General features: G+C 57.5%; 1 protein-coding gene across 1 annotated transcript in view; it reads right to left on the bottom strand.

The window, feature by feature from the left end:
* Positions 1 to 1,650: 1,650 nt before the first annotated feature.
* The window catches only part of FAM207A (family with sequence similarity 207 member A), a 31,214-nt gene continuing 13,811 nt past the window's right edge, over positions 1,651 to 19,053 (bottom strand). The window contains exons 3-6 of the mRNA XM_028504852.2: positions 17,431 to 17,499; positions 4,884 to 5,034; positions 3,741 to 3,809; positions 1,651 to 2,702 (exon numbers count right to left, since the gene is read on the bottom strand). Of these exons, the coding sequence (XP_028360653.1) occupies positions 2,579 to 2,702; positions 3,741 to 3,809; positions 4,884 to 5,034; positions 17,431 to 17,499 (413 nt within the window). The 3' untranslated portion in view covers positions 1,651 to 2,578. The remainder of the gene's footprint in view (positions 2,703 to 3,740; positions 3,810 to 4,883; positions 5,035 to 17,430; positions 17,500 to 19,053) is intronic.

Here is a 19,053-nt window from a genome sequence, read left to right as displayed (position 1 = left end):
CACCATGTAATGTTTTACATAATTGCAGAAAATTAAATGTTTGAGAAGCAACCTCTAAAGAGCAGATGAGACGAGAGGAGCCAGCTGACCGTGCGGCCCCATGGCGGCCCGAGGCAGGTGCTCCGAGGGACTTGAACATGGCGAGGAGACACCGACCACCAGCGAGAAAACGGGACGTCCCCAAGACGTGGAAGCAGGCAGACCGAGGGGACACCTGATGACACCAGGACACGGCTGTTCGTCGTGTCTGGCCTGGTGCTGGGTCAACGGTCACCCTTCTCAGGGGCCCTGTCTCCGGAGCCGCCTGTGGAAGCCCGGTGGGTGGCGGTGCGTGCCCGGGGGGGGGGGGGGGGGGGGGGGGGGGGCGCTGGGGCGGGCCTGCGGCTGTGAGCCACCAGCACACGGCCGCCTTCAACGCCCCTGCGGTTTCTGTGCGCCTGACATTTGTACAACAAAGAGCTAAAAAAAAAAAAATATATACCACTCAGGCTGCGTTTTGAACCTGAGGAGTAAAGGACTATTTTTGGAAGATGTGTCCGTATGGCCAAAGGGTCTGCTTTCTGGGGAGCCCGTGGGTCAGGCACCCCGGCCGGCAGGCCTGCACTTGGTCTAAAGGCTGCTGCAGTGACACAGAGCTGACCCCGCACTAACCCTCCCGCAGGCTGGGGAGGGGTCGGGGGAAGGAAGAGGGATGGGAGCAGGTCACACCTGTGCACCCTGAGTGTCTTCTCATCAGGAGAGCAACACCGACAGAGGCAGCCCGTGACCCCGGTGTGTCCGAGGCCCAGTCAGAAGGCCCGGCTCCCAGGTGCCCCCAACCCCCAGGTGGGGCCCCAGATACACCTGGCGAGAACCCAGGTCTCTCTGCATGCATGAGGTGGACTGAAGACAGGTCGTGACAGGATAGGGGACAGGGGCACATTAGCTCAAGGTGGGGGCAGGGCTTGGGTCCGTGGGGCCCAGGGCACCCGCAGGAGGCAGAGGGAAGGCTTGTTCCCACGGGAGCCCCGCAGCCAGAGGGCTGATGGGTACTGGATTCTCTAATTAAACACTGTTATGTAATTAGAATCTGCTCCCCAGCCCTAGAGCGGCGCTGAGGTGGGAGTTCCCACCGCTGTGCCAGAAGCCCCGGCTCCAAAGGCAGGGAGGCGGCTTGTTGGGAGGGGGCTGGTCCGGGGAGGCGGGGGGCACTCCTCCCAGGGCACCCTGAGCCCTGGGCCGACCTGCACCGAGGGCAGAGACCCAGTGTGTATGTGGGGGTCCTGGGGCATCAGGAAGCGTGGGGCTGTCATCAGGACAAGTACCAGCGGCTCCCAGGGCCAGGCCCCCACCCAGCCTGTCATGGGAGGGTGGCTCTCCCTCTCCAGGCCTCAGCTGCCCGTCTGGAGTAAGGTCCCAGCCAGGGCCCCGGCTTTCCTGGCCCCCAGAGCCTCCCCTTGGGTGTGGGGACCAGAGTGACAAGGAGGGATAAGGCTCCATCCAGGCTTGTCAGGAGGTCCCCAGAGACTCTATGGCCCAAGTGCCTTTGTGGCCCCAGAAAAAAACGTTTGGGCTCAGAAATACAAGTAATCACTGTTTTTGCACCAAGAATCTTACAACTAAGATTTCTCCAATCTTAAGGAAAATGTAAGAAACACGAACCAGGAACATCAGGAATATGCATGTAATTCTCATTTTAACCAACATGATTTGAACATCCTCAGAAGGAAAACAGTTTAGTTGAGTCTGTTTGACTTGAAATCAAGAAGGTTCCCCCTCCACGCAGACCCACTGTCTCAGGTCCAGGAGCAGGGGACCAGCTGCCCCAGGAATGCGACAGCAGAGAGAGGCCCGGAAGGCTGGCGCCCCGCTATCTCCACCCGGCGGCCGGCTTTCCTGACATCCTGGAAGCAGGAGCCCTGGAACACCCCGGTCATCGGGTGGGAGCCCGTGGGAGCACGGAGGGGCCGAGCCCCCGCACCTCAGCCCAGGCTGCTGGCTCATGGCGGCGCTAGGGCCCGGTGGGTGCCGGGCAGGGGCCAAGTGCGACCCGACACAGCCATCAGTCCATCATCCTGCTGCCTGAGGGTGGGACCCACACCCAAGCCAGGGCTCTGAGGGGATTCCGGCAACCAGGGACCGGGCCCCTCACTCAGTGGACCCCTGGGCCCTCCCTCCACTCGATCCACACATCCTCCAGCGCCCCCACAGGCCGTGGGCAGCGGGTCCCCAACCGACACAAACCCCATGCCCGCTCCCGAACACCCGCGAGAGGCACGCGCTCCCGTTCCCATCCTCAGACCCAGGGTGTCAGTCAGTGCTTCTGCAGCCCGACCTTCAAACCCGGGGCCCGCAAGAACAAGACCTGTCTCTCTCACAGCACAGCCAGGGCACAGGAGGAAGCCCCGCCCCACTGTCTGGGCGCACACAGCATTTATTGACCCGCTGGGAGGGGCGGGTGAGGGCGCGGTCTGCCCCACCAGCGCTAACAAGTGACAGTCCAGGAGGCCGCCCTCCAGGTTCAGGGTGGCAACGGTGGGGAGTAGGCCCTCTCTGGCACCTGTTCGGCCCCAGAGCTCACGGCATGCCCCGGGCCAGGTCAGAGCAGGACGCCGCCATCCAGCTGCATCTGCCGGGCCAGCTGCTGCCCGATGGCCAGCAGGGGGCTGGCTCTGTAGGCGGGATTGGCCAGCAGGTCCCGGAAACGGGTCCTTTCTTCCTCCCTGAAAGAATTGAGGTCAGAGGTCAGCAGATTCATGCCCCTGAAGCAGTGGGGAGAGCATTTTGCACCCAGGACCTGCCTCGACTGGGCCACCCCACACCCAGGCATCACAGTGCAGGCTGAACGGACAGGAGGGGCTGGGGCGAGGGGCTGGGGCAAGGGGCAGGGAGTGGGGAAGGAAGACCGAGCTCCTCAAGCAGGGGCAGAGGCAGCCTTCTGGGCCAGGCTGGGGGGGGCCCGGGGCTGAGCAGGGCTTCGGGCTGGAGGGAAGAGGCCGCCCTGGGCCTCCTCATCATTACAGTGACCCTGGGGCCACTGTGCCCGCCCACCCATGGGGTTGTGCGGTACTGGCCCCCTGCCCCATCCCCAGGGAAGAGGGGGTCTGGGCCCCCACCCCCGACCGTGACAAGGAGCCACTATTAAAGGCAAGAGGCTGCCACACGCAGGGAGGCGGCAGTCTGCACGCTCCCGGCAGTCAGCCTTACATAAGAGGCGCCGCCCTCCGGCGCTGCCAGAGCAGACTCGGCCCTGCAGGCTCGAAGGGTCCGGAGCTCTGCACCCCTCACAGGCCCAAGGCCGGCTCTGCTCACAAAGGAGCACCATGGCGACAGGTGGTGGACCAGCCTGTGCTCTGTCCCTGCATGTATAACCACAGGCAAGGCCACACCAGGCCAGGTCCCAGCTTTCCCGGCGGGAGAACTTGAACTCCACTGGGCAAGTGACTGCCCTAGGCAGGTGTCAGCACCTAGGACGGCACCTCCCCCCAACCCCACAAGGGCCTGGGCCCAAGGGCAGCCCCCGGAGGCGGCAGCAGCTGCTCCCCGTACTGCCCCAGCGGAAGGGGCTTCCTGGCTCCACGGCAAACAGGCTGCTCCGTGCCAACCTGGCTGTGCCCCGGAGCTGGCCCTGGCCGAGCTGCCCACAGCACCCGAGTGGACTGAGGTTGGGGAACCTGGCCAGGTACCCGACAGCCCTGGGGCGGGGCGGGGAGGGAGGATGGGAGCACCGGGGCCTCGTTCTGGTGTGGGGGTGCACTCACAGGAGCTGGAGCCTCTGCGCCGCGCTCATCCGGCTCAGCTCGGCCGGCCGGGGCTTGCTGCTGGCTCGGCTGTGGACAGAGAGGGCACGTCAGCGCCACGCACGCTCGCCCGGTCCGCAGGGGCACCCACCCCTCTGCAGCTGCAGGCCACAGGGCGGCTTCAGGAGGGCACCGGGACCAGCACCCCCTCCCAAGGCGAGACTCTGGGAGAGCGAGGGGGCGGGAGGGGGGAAACTGCCCAGGCTTGGCCGACTCCTCAACTCGCCCTCCAGGCCAGGCTGGAAATGCCATTCTTTTCTTTTTAAAATGAAAAGACCGTGGCCCGACCAGGAGGCTGAAGCTTTAACTGATATTTCTTTTTGAAACAGGAAGGAGAAACCCTCTGGTCCACCCAGGACAGCTCCTGCACCCCCATTCCTGTCACCCCAGCTCAGCCTGACTCGGCACCAACTCTGCTCCAGGACGCTGCTCTAGTCATCCTGCCACCGACCCTGTCCCCGTCCCCAAGTCCGCCCGGGCACAGCGTGGCTCTCCCGGAGCCTGCGCCTGTGGAGCCAGGGCTCAGGGCTCCCCTCCTCCGGCCGGAGCCCCCAGGAGGTGGCCACATACTAGGAGGCCCAGGGAAAAACGGTCTAGCACAGCCCTGCCAGCCAGAGGCCTCACGCCTTGGACCCCTCCCCCAGTTATTAGAAGGTAGCATGGCAGTGGGCGGAGGCCTCCCACAGCCCCTGCCAGTCCCGAGGTGGCACAGACAAACCCAGGAGGCTCTTCAGTGCCCACAGGGTCTAGAGTAATTTAAGCCCTCCTTGAAGGGTGGGAGGCAAGATGGGGCAGGACCCTCACCCAGCCTCAGGACCCAGGGCCTGGTGGGGCAGTGGCCCTGAGGCTGTCGGGGCCTACCCACACAGGCCCAACGTCCACCCCAGCAGGCTCCCCATGAGTTACGGGCACTGGTCAAAGCCAGGCCGGGTAACCCTCTCAGTCCCGCAGCACCGGGCGTGGCTTCCACACACCAGCCCCGTGCAGCCCCCGCTATCCTGACAGGTGTGGGCTTCAGCCCACTGGGAAGCGTGTCCAGTGGGGAGCCCCTGGCTGGGCCATCGTGGCCCCGAGCTCTCCAGGAAGCTGAAGGTGGACACTCACCCTCGGGTCTGTGGTCGCCTAGCACTGGCTTCCAGGTCCAGCAGCTCAGGGAGGGCGTCCCGAAGGGGCTGCAGGTCCCCCACCACCACTGTGGCCCGCCTCTTCCGCTCCGCCTTGAGCTTCTGCTCCGCCAGCTTTATGGCTTCGATCTCTGCGGAAGGGGAACAGGGGTCAGAGGAGGGTCAGAGGGGTCAGTCAGAAGGGGAGCAGGGTCAGAGGAGGGGTCAGAGGGGTCAGAAGGGGAGCAGGGTCAGAGGAGGGGTCAGAGGAGGAGTCAGAGGGGTCAGAAGGGGAACAGGGTCAGAGGAGGAGTCAGAGGGGTAAGAGGGGGAACAGGGGTAAGAGGAGGAGTCAGAGGGGTCAGAAGGGGAACAGGGGTCAGAGGAAGAGTCAGAGGAGTCAGAAGGGGAACAGGGTCACAGGAGGAGTCAGAGGGGTCAGAAGGGGAACAGGGGTCAGAGGAGGAGTCAGAGGGGTCAGAAGGGGAACAGGGTCAGAGGGGGAACAAAGTCAGAGGAGGGTCAGAGGGGTCAGAAGGGGAACAGGGTCAGAGGAGGGGTCAGAGGAGGAGTCAGAGGGGGAACAGGGTCAGAGGAGGAGCTGAGGGCTGAGGAGCCCAGCCATCTGAGCCCAAGCCTGGGCCTGCTCCCTTTCCTCCCCCTTCCTGCCACAGGCAAGCCACTCATGTCCGTGCTCCTGGCACCTGCAAGCCGCCCTGGGCACCGGGGGCACAGGGAGGGGCAGGCCAGCTCCGAGCTATTCTCGCCCCGTCACAGCGGTGCCCTTCTCAGTCCCAGCGTTGGTAGCGACAGCAGTGCAGGCACGAGGATTTTCCCCTCGGAGAAAAATTCAGGCCAGGGCCCTCAGTGGGTCAGGGGAGCCACAGTCCCAGAGAGGTGGGTGGGCGCATTACATATTCCTCGGCTCCCCAAGTGCCTCCTGGGGATGCACAGGAAGGGAGAACCCCGTGGGGGCAGGCGGCAGTTCAGGGTTCGAAGCGGGGCTCCTGACACTGAAACGGGGAGGGGACCAGTGCCCCGGGAGGCCTCAGAAGACTCCGCACAGCCCCAGGAAGGGGCCCTGGGCCAGAGGGAGGGGTGGCGGAGCAGAGCAGGGTGCAGAAGAGCCCGAGGGTGAGGCTGAGGCGGGTGGCAGGGCAGCAGCCCGGGCCCTGGAGAGGAGTTCGGGGCAGGGCCTCCCCAGGGCACGGCCTTGCAATTCAATTTGCACTTAAACATGTATTTCGAAACTGCTAATAAAACACATAATCAAACATGTGATTTCCGTAGTGTGGCTTGTGGAAAATGCTGGCTTGCTGGAGGGTGTGGGAATCTTGGACACAGGTCCCCCTTCCCCAGGGCCAGCAGCCAGCGGCCTGCGGCCAGGCCAGGGGCTCGAACACCACCAGGGGCCCCGCAGGCAGCCTAGCCAGATCTAGGGCATGGCCAGAGGCCGCTATGCTCACTGAACTGGGGCTAACTGGCCAGAGTCCTCTCGTACAGAAAGAAGGGTCTGCCACTAAGACCGCTCGGAAACACAGGCAGCGACGGGCTTGGGGTGAGACCTGGCTTCAAAGCCACCTCCCCCGGCGGCGCGCTGGGCTGTAAGTAACAAGGTGTGGGCTCTGAATCACATCTAACCAGGGAACAAAAAACCCCTTCCTGACCAAGGACCAGGACAATCCACAGCCAGCTCCTCGCGGAGCACAGGATGCCCCCCGGGGAAAGGCAGCCAGCAGCCCGGTGGACCAGTAGCAGGCCGCTCCCTCTGTGCGTTCTCGGGCCTCCGCGGCCAGCCAGGCCCTTCAGAGCCCAGGGCCGCATCAGCCCTGCAGGGCGGATACAGGAGGCAGAGATGGGCACAACAGAGATGGCCTCCAGGCGCAGAGCAGGCCGGGAGAAAACAGAGACCTGGACGGGGAGCCCCGTGCCTGAGGACAGATGCAGGACAGCCCCCTGATTAATGCAGAGAAAGCGTGCGTGGCACCGGGCCCCGGCACGTGTGTGACAGACACGTGGTGAGTGAGGACCCTAACAGGCATTTCAAGGGGCAAATGTCCAGAAACGAACACCATTCATCTTCCGCCAGGGAGAAGCGCCTGGCGGGCTTCCCGAAGGCCAGCTCTTCCAGCACGGCCCGCCCTGACACCCCTGGCTGCCCAGAGCCAGCTCTGGAAGGCCCACCCGGTGCAGAGTGGGTGGTTCTCCGGGCCCCAGATAGCTGAGTTCAGGGGACGGCCCGCCCAACCTCCCGGGTCCCTGTGCAGCAAACCCCACACTACCCCTCAGAGCCCAGGGGTTATTAGACTTCATAAACTGACCATTCACGTCTTCCCACCCTTCCAGGATGAGGGTAAACCGTTTTTGCTCAGCACACCAGATGCCTCTTCCTAAAGAGCTTAAGCACCCAGGGAGGGCCCGGGGCAGGTGGGGGGTGCTGGGGTGGCCGGGGTGGGGGCCTCAGGCTGGGGAGGGAGCCAGGCGGAGCAGCTCTCCGAAGCCACCGCCCCTTTACCAGCCGGGCTGGCAGGCTCGGTAACAATGCCGCACCAGGACCAGGACCCAGAGCAGCAAAGCAGGTCCCACGGCTCCCAGGAAGATGGACACAAACGCTAAAGCAACCAAAGCGAAAGCACTGTAAATTAACACGTGGTGTGCAACTACGGAGTGTCCGGAGCTCACGTGGGGCTGTCTGCCAGACAGTCCACTGCAGCGGCTGCCTCGGAGGGGAAGGCCCCTAGTCACCCGAAGTACCAAAAGAATCCAACAGAACTCACTGCCCACTCGTGGTAAAAACGACAATGAAACCACGCACGGAAGGAACTGCCCTGACCTGACACGGAGGACCTGCCACCAAGGCCTGCAGCAAGCGTCACACCTGTGGTGAAACCAGGCCACGCTCAGTTAAGAAGCAGAAGAAAAGGACAACTGTGACCCCATGCCTGTCCCTGCCAGCGGCACAGGGCCAAGGGAGGGACGGTGGACGAGTTGACCTCAGCCTGGGGAAACACCGGCTGCCGTGACAAACGCAGGAGCCACCAACCCACACGTCTGACACACTTCAGTCACACCCAACAGGAGTCTTCAATGAACCTGAGACGCTCATTCTAAATCCTATGTTTTAAAACGCCATAAATGCATAAGAAGAGCAGAAACAGTTCCGGAAAACGCCAAGCAACCGAAGAGCTGGCCTACAGGGTATTAAAGCAAATTAGGCAAGTGCGGAACTTCAGGCAGACCCACGTGCGAGCGGGCTTCTCCGGCAGGCCGGGACTTGAAGCAGTGCTCCGCACTGGCCACTGGCCAGCCCCCCGCCCCCCTCCTTCCTGCTGCTCCTAAAATTAATTACACAAGAATTCATCACGGCAAATCAAAGAGAAATTAAAGGCCAAAAACCCAGGAAGAGCTGTTCACCCCGCCTGAAATCAAGGAAAATGACAATGGTGAATGCCATTTGTCACCTGTCCGGGTGGCAGATTTTACAGGCTAAAAATACCAAGTGTGAGGGGTGTTGGGACAGCGGGGACAGGGAGCCTGAATGCCGGCGAACGACCAGGCAAGGACAGTCAGGCGGAGCAGCACGTGCCGTCACCCAGCCTCCCAGACCCACAGGGCGCCCCACGCACCCTGAGAGCCGGGCTGTCAGACAGACCCCGCCTCGAGGCTCTGGGTGCTGGGGAAGTGTGTGAATGGGAGGAAGGGGGGTGGGCATTCCAGTGGGAGGACTGGCAGGGGCACAGGCCCTGGGCAGGAGCTGCGTGTGGCAAGGCGTGGGAGCTGGACCCACGGGCGAAAACCCACACGCTGCCGCACACCGTGCACTTCTAAGCCCCACGCCCCGGCGTGAGTGCACAAGTGAAGAGAAGGGCCTGGCAGCTTAATCTCACACAGCCAACCAGTGCTGGCTCCCGGGCAGAAAAGCAGATGCAAGTTTGGTGGCTTTATCGCTTTTCCTCGAAGAGTTTCATAACTTACTACTCATTTGCAACAAAACACTACTCTGTCCTCAGAGGTGGATTTCCTCCTATCCCAGCCTGCAAGGGGAGGGGGAGCCAAAGACGGGGACAACCCTGAATTTAAGGGGTGTCGGCTCTGTGCCAACAGGCTCCTCTCCCTCCTCTGCCCTGTGCCCCACAGGACCCACCACCCCTTCTGGCAGAGACAGTGGTGGAGGGAGGAGGGCGGGCAAGCTTGAGGAAGTACTGCCCTGCCACCCCTCCCCCCTGCCCTCCTTCTAGGGACGGGGCTCCTCCCTTTGCCCCCGCAGGCCAGGTTGGTCCTGGTGTCCCAGGACCCCGGGGCCTCATCACCCTCACTGCCCCCCACCTCTGTACCTAAGCTGTGCACAGCCCCCTCATTAACTTCTCTCCAGGAAACCCTTCTGAGGGTGCTGGGCTCCACGGACCCACAGGCTGACGTCTGCCCCTGGAAGCAGGGTTTCATGGGCAGCCTACCGGAGAGCAAAGGGGGACAAGAAAAAGCCCCTTCTATCAACTCGGTGGTCTAAAGCAGCAGGTTCTGAAGCAATGGCGGTTGGAGAGCACCCCCAGGGCCTGGCTGGGGGAAGGGGCGGCTGAGCCGGGCCCCCCCATTCCCCTCCAGGGCCCACTGCTGCAGGAAGGGCCCCACAGACTGACGGGCTTCACCCTCAGGGGTTTAATTTAAAACCAGCTGGAGGTGCAACCAAGGAAGCAAAATAAAGCTTCCCGTCAAGATGGCAACATTGGTAAGCACGGTACCCGCCTCCTCCCACGACCACGTCGGAATTACAACTGAACTACGGAACCACCACCCCTCAGAACCACCCGGAACCTCGCAGAACCTGTAACTGGGGACAGAAGGAGCAGCCGCGTCAAGGCTGGCAGGAGAGGTGGCGGTGCTGAACGGGCTGGCCCGACACCCGTGTGCAACAGTTACAGATCGGGAGGGCTATGTGCAGGCCCCCCTCGGGAGCGAGGGGTCCCAGCCCCACGCCAGGCCCCCTGCCCAGGGTTCCAGTGCCGGAAAGAGAAGTCCCCACAACTCCTGTCTGAAAACCAGCGGAGACTGTGGCTGAGTGAGACCGAGGGCTTCTGGAGTCCCAGGCGTCCCTCTTAAAGGGCCCACACACTGACTTCCTCGGATTCACTCCCTCTGAGCTCCATCGCTGGGGCAGCACTTAAAAGATGCCGGGGACATACAGTGGGGAGGCTGAACTGTCCATCAAGGGCTGGACACAAGTGCTGGCAGAGGCCACTGTTCCTGTGCTGAGCCCTTCCCCCGCAGAGCCAGCAGGCGGGAGCTGTATCTGGGTTTTCATCAACCTGGGTAACACTGCTCACCCCGTCTTGGTGAGCCCCTGAGACCCCGCCCCACCCAACTTGCAGGGCCGCCCAAGCCCAAAAGTTTCCAATGGTTTTTACAATACATACCAAAGGTCTGCCTTGGCTCATGCTTCAGACCTTGCCGAAATCTCCCCCAAGGCTCGCAAACCCCAAACAGGCAGCACCTGGCCTCGACGTGCGCTGCACCTTCCCTGAGTGGCCCCAGGCCGGCACTAGCCGCAGCCGTTGTTGGCCTGTGGTGTGGCCTCTCCTGGAACCTCAAGCCCAGCACAAGTAGCAGCCATCCGCAGATCGCTTTGTAGCTCACGCTGGGTGGCCCTGGGCAGGGCACAGGCAGCAGCTGATCTCGGTCTGCTCCAGACCAAGAGGCCCCAGAGCCAGCGCAGCCGGCAGTTTCAGACCACACCAAAGCACCCACCAACCACCTCCACAAGTGGCCCACTCAGCGGGCAAACTCACTGGGCACCAGCGCCCCACTGAAGTGCGTCCAGCTCCGTGGGGTGGGCCCTGCACGGCAGACTCCAGTGTGGTCACAGCCAGTCCTTGGGACCAATCGGCCTGGAGGTAAATCCCTCCCACTGGTGTGCCGTTGGCTCGACGACAATGGGAACATGCACACAGCCCACATCGGGGTGCACCCGACACACCCAGCTGGGGTGACAGGGGAGCCTGTGCCACTGGGTCCTACAGGAAACCTATTACATGGGGCAACTCTACCAGGCCCAGGAGACGCAGCAGCCCTACATGATAATACACAGAAACAAGCACTGGGAGGCTGCCAAAATGAGTGGACAAATACACCTGTCCCAATGAAAGAACAGAACAAAACTCCAGGAACTGAATGATGGAGACAAGCAAGCTGCTAGGTGCCGAGTTCACACCACTGGCTGCAAGGCCGCTCAGCGCAGTCGGGGGACGAGCACAAGGACTTCGTGAGGAATTCAGTGGAGACACCGGAAATAGGAAACTGAGACAGAAAACACAAAAAGGGACCAGCTGGTGATGGAGAACATGACAACTGAAACAAAGTCTACATTAAAGGGAATCGGTAGGGTAGATGAAGAAGAGAATCAAATCTGGAAGAGAAGGAAGCGGAAAACACCGAACGAAAACAGAAAAAAAGAGAGAGAGAGAATAAAAAAATGAAGACAGTTTAAGGAGTCTCTGAGAAAACTTCAAGCACACCAACATTTGTATCATGGGGGTGGCCAAGGAAAAGAGAAAGAGCAAGGAATTAAAAACCAATTTTAAAAAATGATAAAAACAATTTTCCTAGCCTGGCAACAGAAACAGACTCGTAAGTCCAGGCAATGCAGAGTCCCAACCCAGAGGAACCCAAAGGGGCCCTTCCTGCCACGACACATCATAATTAAAACAGCAAAAGTTAAAGACAAAAGGAATCTTAAAAGCAGTAAGAGGAAAGCAGTTAGGTACCTATAAGGGAGCTGATTTCTCAACAGAAACTTTGCAAGCCAGGAGGGATTGACAGGAAATGTTCAAAGTGACGAAAAGCAAGGACCTACAACCAAGATTCCTCTGCAAGGAAAGCTACCATTTAGAATTGAGGACGGATAGAGAGCTTCCCAGACAAGAAGGAGCAAAAGGAGTTCAGGACCCCGAACAAGTAGTATAAGAAATGTTAAAGGGTCTTCTTTAAGAAGAACAGATCAAAAATATGAACAATAAAATAGCAATAAATACATATCTATCAACATTTTCAATGCAAACGCATTAAATGCTCTAATCAAAAGGTAAACGGTGGCTGAGTGGATAACAAAACAAGACCCTTACATATGCCGTCCACAAGACACTTGCTTCCAACTGAAAGACACACAATGACTAAAAGCAAAAGGATGGGAAAAATATTTCATGAAAATGGAAGCAAACAAACAAAAAAGTTCAGGTGGCAATACTTATGCCAGACAAAATAGGCTTTAAAGCAAAAAAGAGACACAAGAGACAAAGAAGGACCCAGCAATCCCATGTCTGAACATTCACCTGAAGAAACTCAAACCAGAGTCGAAGACACCCACACCCACATGCTCACGCAGCATTACTTACAGCGGCCAAGACACGGAAGCAACCCGAGTGCCACCGCGGATGAATGAACAAAGAAGCGATACATGGACACGATGGAATGTGACACTGCCACAGAAAAGAATGAAATCTTGCCCCCTGCACCGACACGGGCAGACCGAGAGGGTGCTGTGCTGAATGAAATTAAGAGAAAGGCAAATGTCACATGATTTCACTTATGTATGGAATCTAAAAAACAAATGAATAAATAAGCAGAACAGGAACAGACTCGCAGATACAGAGAACAATTGGAGGGTTGCCAGACATGGGTGGGAGTTGGGTGGAAAAGGCGGAGGGATTAAAAAGCACAAAGTGGCCGTTAGAGGGGTCACAGGGAGGGAAAGCACAGCGCGGGGACCGCAGTCCACAGGACTGTACTAACTGTGAATGGTGTCAGGTGAATGGCGGATTTGTCAGGGTAAAGACTTTGTAAACTATGTAAATGTGTAATCGCTGGGTCGTACACCTGACACCAACATAATATTGTACGTCAACTGTAGTTGAAAAATAAAAAATTATTAAAAAAAGAAAGAAAATGTAATGCAGACAAATCAGGACTCTAAACCAAGCACCCTGGCTAGGCTGAGCATGGGAAATTCCGATGGGCCGAGACCTGCATTTCCGCACGGCACCCAGGAGGCTGGTGCCAGCTCCCTGAAAGCCCACCTGTGTCCCATGGCGGGATTCAGAAGAGGAGCAACAAGGGATCGTCCCTGTCGTGCCTCCTTACTGTCCAGCCCATGTCTGCTCATCGCCTGCGAAAGCCTGAGGAAGGTTCCACGGCAACAGGCCACGGAACAGAATGCGTGACGCTGAGCTGCTCTCCGCACCATGTGGCCTGGGGTCCCCCTCGGGAACAAGGCACGCTGGCGGCACGCCGGCAGGGCCCCGAGCCCCGGCTGCCAAGACCGGGGACAGTTCTCACAGCTTTCATCACTGCACCCCAAGTCTGAGTCAGTGAGACTCCAAAGCAAAGTCTGGGAGAAGATATAAAACTCTATTTTAAGTGGCATGAGTATTAATGTAGAAAATTCCAAGGGAATTACAAAATAACTACTGGAACTAATGCAAAAGATACGAGATTAGTATTTAAAAAAACACTTTTATGTACTAGCAGAAAACTGGAAAACGTAGCTTCTGAGGATTCCACTTATAACAGCTTCAAATACTAGAAAACAGCAGTAAGCTTATCAAAAAGAAACCACGTGAGACCTCTACCTATACAACATTGGTGACACAAACTATGAGGGGGGCCCCAAAACCCTGGAATTTATTTACTAGAAATTGTGTGTTTATTCTCACATGTTTAAACTTCAGTCACCTTCAAAGTACTCTCCATTTGATGCAATACACCTAACAAGACATTTTTTTCCACTGCTCAAAACAGTTTTTGAAATGGTCAATTCTGATGCCTTTTAGTGCTTCTGCCATCTTTTGTTTCACCTCTTCCACACTGGCAAAATGTTTCCCTTTGAGGACTTCTTTCATCTGGGGAAACAAAACAAAGTCACTCAGGCCCTGGGCTCATGTGGCTCAGTGGTTCCGTGGCGGTTCATGAACCAGAAGATCGCTGGTTTGATTCCTGGGCAGAGCACATGCCTGGGTTGTGGGACAGGTCCCCAGTTGGGGGTGTGTGAGAGGCAACAAGTTGATGCATCTCATGCACATCATGGATGTTTCTCTCCCTCTTTCTCCTTCCCTTCCCCTCTCTCTAAAAATAAATAAAATCTTTAGAGAAAGAAGGAGCTTATACTCTTTGTGGCAGCATGGATGGGACTGGAGAGTATTATGCTAAGTCAAATAAGCCAGGTGGTGAGGGACAAATACCATATGATCTCACCTTTAACTGGAATATAATCAACAAAAAAAAAAGCAAAGAAAATATAACCAGCCCTGGCTGGCGTAGCTCAGTGGATTGAGTGCGGGCCGCAAACCAAAGTGTCGCAGGTTCAATTCCCAGCCAGGGTACATGCCTGGGTTGCAGGCCATAACCCCCAGCAACCGCACATTGATGTTTCTCTCTCTCTTTCTATCTCCCTCCCTTCCCTCTCTAAAAATAAATAAATAAAATCTCTAAAAAAAAAAGAAAATATAACCAGAGTCACTGAAATTAAGAACAATCTAACAATAGCCAGAGGGGAGGAGGGAGGGGACAGTGGGGAGAAGGGTTTTCAGGAACTACTTACTATAAAGGATACATGGACAAAACCAATAGGGAGGGGAGAAAATATGTCAACTGTAACTGAACAACAATAAAATAATTTAAATTAAAAAAATAAAATAAAGAATAAATGTTTGACTACCCCCCAAAATAAATAAAATCTTTAAAAGCAAAAAAAAGTCACTTGGGGTGAAATCAGACAAATAGGGAGGGTGGGACATGGGGGTCACGCCGTTTTGGGTCAAACACTGCTGAACACTCAGTGCAGAGTGGGCAGGTGCGTTCGTAAATCACCCATCATGCAATGGGCAAACGCACTGAAAAAGTCTTCAGGAAAAAAACTCACTGACGCTGAACACAGCCTCTCACAGCAGTGCCAGCCAGTGCACTGATGCAGATGGGTTCCCAGAACACTTGCCTAGCGGGGGAGGCCTGTCCCACAAGGGGCCCACCCTCCAGAAGATAATCCCAGGTTTTTCTGGGTGCCTCCTCATAATCTAAGTAACTGGGGAGATATACCATGTCCATGGACCTGAAGAGTCCATATTGTTAAAATGGAAATTCTCCCAAAGCTGATCAATAGACTTAAAGTAATCTCAGTCACAACCCCAACAGGATTTTTGTTGGTATTTGCTCAGGTACAAGAAACTGCAGGGGGCCATTTGATTTGTCACAGAGACACCACAGCAACTGGCTGAGGACACAGAAGCCTTCATCACAAACAGTGCTGAGCAACTGAGAAGAAAACCCACACCACAGACAAACATTAATTCAAGATGGATCTGGAACCTAAATATAAAAGCCAAAACAATACAGGTTTTTTAGAAAACAGGAAGTCACAGCCTGAGAGAAAATCATTTGTGTAACACACACCTGACCAAGGACAGGTGTGCAGCATGTAAGAATTCTTAGAGCTCAAGAGTAAAAAGGCAAAGAGCCTCAGGGAACACTTGAGTGAAGAGGAAGCACAAACAGGCAGTTAAGACGGGAAGATGCTGGTTCATGGCCATGAACGCTGACCCCGCAATGAGCTGCCGCTCTGTGCTCAGCAGGTGGCCACCGCCACGCCCTGGAAAGCCGTGTAGCAGCCAGAGCTCCCAGCCTCGCTGGTGGGAGTGTAAATGCACAGCCACTTTAGAGAAACATCTGGTAGTTGCTTGTAAAACTAAACATACAACTACCCTGTGACCCGGTGTTCCATTCTCAAGTATTTACCCAAGAGAAATGAAAACATAAGTCCACAAAAAGGCTTGTCAAGAATGTTCACAGCAGCCTTAGTCATAGCGGCTAAAAGAGAAAAAAAGACCAGGTGTCCATCAGTAGGAAAGTGGGCACCAAATACTATGTCCATATAAAGAAACGCTTCTCAGCAACAGAGCGTCGTGGACCGCAGCCACACGCAACGCGGATGAGTTTCGAAAACACAGAAAGGGCACAGGCTGCATGGCTCCCGTCACGTGACAGCCAGAGCAGCAAACCTACAGTGTGACCCACAGACAGAGCGGGGGCCGCCCCTCAGCAGTCTGGGCCTCCTGGGGGTGAGGCGGTTCTGCAGCGACAGGGCTACATCTGTACACGCGCGTGCAACTGTCGTGATCCTTCAATGACACACTTAAGATTTGCGTGTCACTGCATTACATTTTATTTAAAAATAAAAATAAAAAGGACCATAAACAAATACCGAACCTAGCAAACTGTTTGGGAGAAAGGGTACTGACGTCTGTACTTACTTTGGAAAGTGTAGACAGATAAAACCCGGGCTGGTAGATGGACAGGCAGACAGGGACAGACAGATGAACAGATACGTGACAAAGAAATGTGAAAAATCACAGCACACACAACTGTGCACGGTCCACGGGTTACGGGTCTGTGCATTCACTACACTGTCCGAGAGTGCACACGTCCTACTTGGAGAGGTCCGCTGTGAGACGGTGGCCACCTTCCTCGGTAGCGGCCTCACGCACCCCGAGTTCACCTCATCCCCCCGACCCCGACCCCGACCGCGCCGTTCCTCCGGTGCTCGACCTCACCCAGCCGGTCACTACACAGGCTTGTGGTGCAGGCGCAGGAGGCTGCACCGTAAAGCCCGGGGGTGTGGGTGCGTGTGACTGCCCCCGTGACGTTCTCCCACCTTTCTCAGAATGTGGCTCATGACTGTATTTTCAGTCGAGGTTGGCTGAATCTGCGAGCAGAAAGCCAACTGTATTCTGACTTAATTTTATAAGTTAGTGGAACCACACTAAAAATACAACAGCAAGAAAAAATTACAGCATAATCTTCACAAGAAAATCTTTAGAAAAACATTACCAAATATTCAGCATCATGAAAAATAAATATGTTTAAAAAAAAAGAAAATAAATATGTTTTCCAAAACAAAATTGGTAGGAAGAGTGGCATTCACCCTGTCATGTGACATTTAGCTGGAGCCCATGAAGGAAATCCACCGTCACGGACAGGCACTTGGGGAGAAGGGCCCCGCCGACCCCCAAAGACCTGGACCCAGAGGTCCTGGAACCACACAGAGAACCGGAGAACCACGGTTGCCCAGACACTCCAACCGCGGTATGTGCTTGTAGGTCTGAAAGGGCTCGTGCTGGAGGGACATGATTCCACCTGCCCCTTTAGACGGTTCTGTCCCCTCAAGGACTCACGACCAGCGTGTGGCACTTTTGTAATTACAAATACATCACAGGACCAAAACATCGTGTTCACACACAAGAAGCTGGGTGCAGCACCGTCTTGAGACCATTTTCTCAAGGAGAAGTCAAGGCTCTGCAGAAGCTCACACAGGGCCACCTCCTCGGAGGTCATCTGCCTGTCGCATCACGGGCCATCTCAGGCATGCTGCCGAGCCCCCAGCCCACCCCTGGAGGGTGGCCCGCCCTGATCCTCGACAAGGGGCCGTGAGTAGGACAGAGGACGGGGCAGTCTGCGCCCCGGCCGTGAGCGAGCCACGTCGCCGCCCGGGACACGAGAGATGCACTTACTCTGCAGCCACCGCTCACGCCTCAGCTTCAGCTTCTCCTTCTTGGGCAAAATCACCTTCGCCTCGGCACCTGAGGACAGAGCACACATGCAGTGAGCGGAGCACCCCGTTCCCGCGGGACAGAGCCTGAAGCCCCCCACCCGCAAAGCCTGGGAGCAGAACTGGGTGGGCTGTGATGGCCCCAGGCAGCACCGCTGCCCCACAGCAGCCGGGTTGCACTGGGGCGGGGCGGGGGGGGGGGGGGTGGTGTGAGGCTGACCCCAGCCTCTCCCAGCCCTCGGGGAAAGGCGGAGAGGCGGCTGCTGCGGTGCTGTGGACACCACACTGCACATCAGCGCAAAGTCAGGGGGTGCCCTACGCACAGGTGTCCCTCTGAAGCAAGGGCCTGGAACTCACCCCAGGCTGCCCCAGGAAGCCCAGGCAGGCCTCCACCTACCCCCTCCCCACCCCGACCCAGGGACGACCTTTAGGAGAGCTGCAGCATAAGCAGCATAAGCCCAGGGAGGGCCACACAGCTCGAAGAGGACCCATGAGCAAGCAAGAACTGGGTGGGCATCTCGCAGCACCCGGGGTCCTCTTCTGCTGAGCCCGGGACCAGGGCTCACAGTGCCCGACTTCCTGGATGTCTCTGCACAGGTGCTGCTGAAAGCCCAGAGGACACAGGTGAGTACAGTCCAAGTGACAGGTGGTCCTGCATCGTGTCCCTGAACCAGCGAGGGTAACCCACTCCCTTCAGACGCGCCTTCTCCCAGAGCCCTCTGTCCGCCCTCGCCTGCCCACATGGGGCTGTGCCCCCAGCTGCGGGTGTCGGGGTGTGGACTACAACACACGCCTTCTGCTCTGTTCCCCGGGAAAGCTCTGTCATCCAGTCACGGGCCACCCGCGGACCTTCTCACTGCCCGCCCCATCCCCTCAGCGGCTGCGCCATCCCCCAAGCACTGTCTGCTCGCTCTCTGTGGGGACTTCAACCCCCAGGCCTGCGCCTCCCCTCTTCACCACCCTGTCCTCGCCACCATGGCCTGTCTCACGCCTCTCTTGTCAGGGCTGAACTCTGTGCTGGAATTCACACGGTGAAGCCCTATTCCCAGCACCTTAGAACTGGCAGCACTGGGGCAGAAGGTCTTTAACGAGGTAATTAAGCTGAAACGAGGGCACGTGGGTGGGTTCCAGTCCAGTAAGACTGGTGTCCCCACAGCATGAGGAGATCAGGACACAGACATGCACAGAGGGATGGCGATGCAAGGACGCAGGGAGGAGACGGTCGTCTACCCACCCAGGAGAGAGGCCTCAGGAGGAACCAGCCCTCCGAGACCTTGACCTCAGACTTCTGTCCTCCAGGACTGGGAGAAATCAATGCCTGCTGTTTAAGCCCCCCGGACTGTGGCTCTGGTACGGCCGCCCGAGGTGACCAAGACACTTGTCTCCGCTTGAGTACCAGCATGGTGCGCCCCACACTCGGTCAGGCCTGCGCCTCCCCTCCCTGCTCCTCCCTCGTCTGCCCACTGCCCGGGAGGAAGTCCAACAATGCTCGCCACCAGGTGCCAAGGCCCCGTCACACTCGCTGGCCTGTGGCACTTGCTAGCTACCTGAAGACACCTAATGACAGCAGCACTGGGCACATTTA

This window comes from Phyllostomus discolor, chromosome 2 (assembly GCF_004126475.2).
Source record: "Phyllostomus discolor isolate MPI-MPIP mPhyDis1 chromosome 2, mPhyDis1.pri.v3, whole genome shotgun sequence".
Lineage (NCBI taxonomy): Eukaryota > Metazoa > Chordata > Mammalia > Chiroptera > Phyllostomidae > Phyllostomus > Phyllostomus discolor.
The sequence above is the reverse complement of the archived record's forward strand: the minus strand, read 5'-3'. Positions and strand labels throughout refer to the sequence as shown.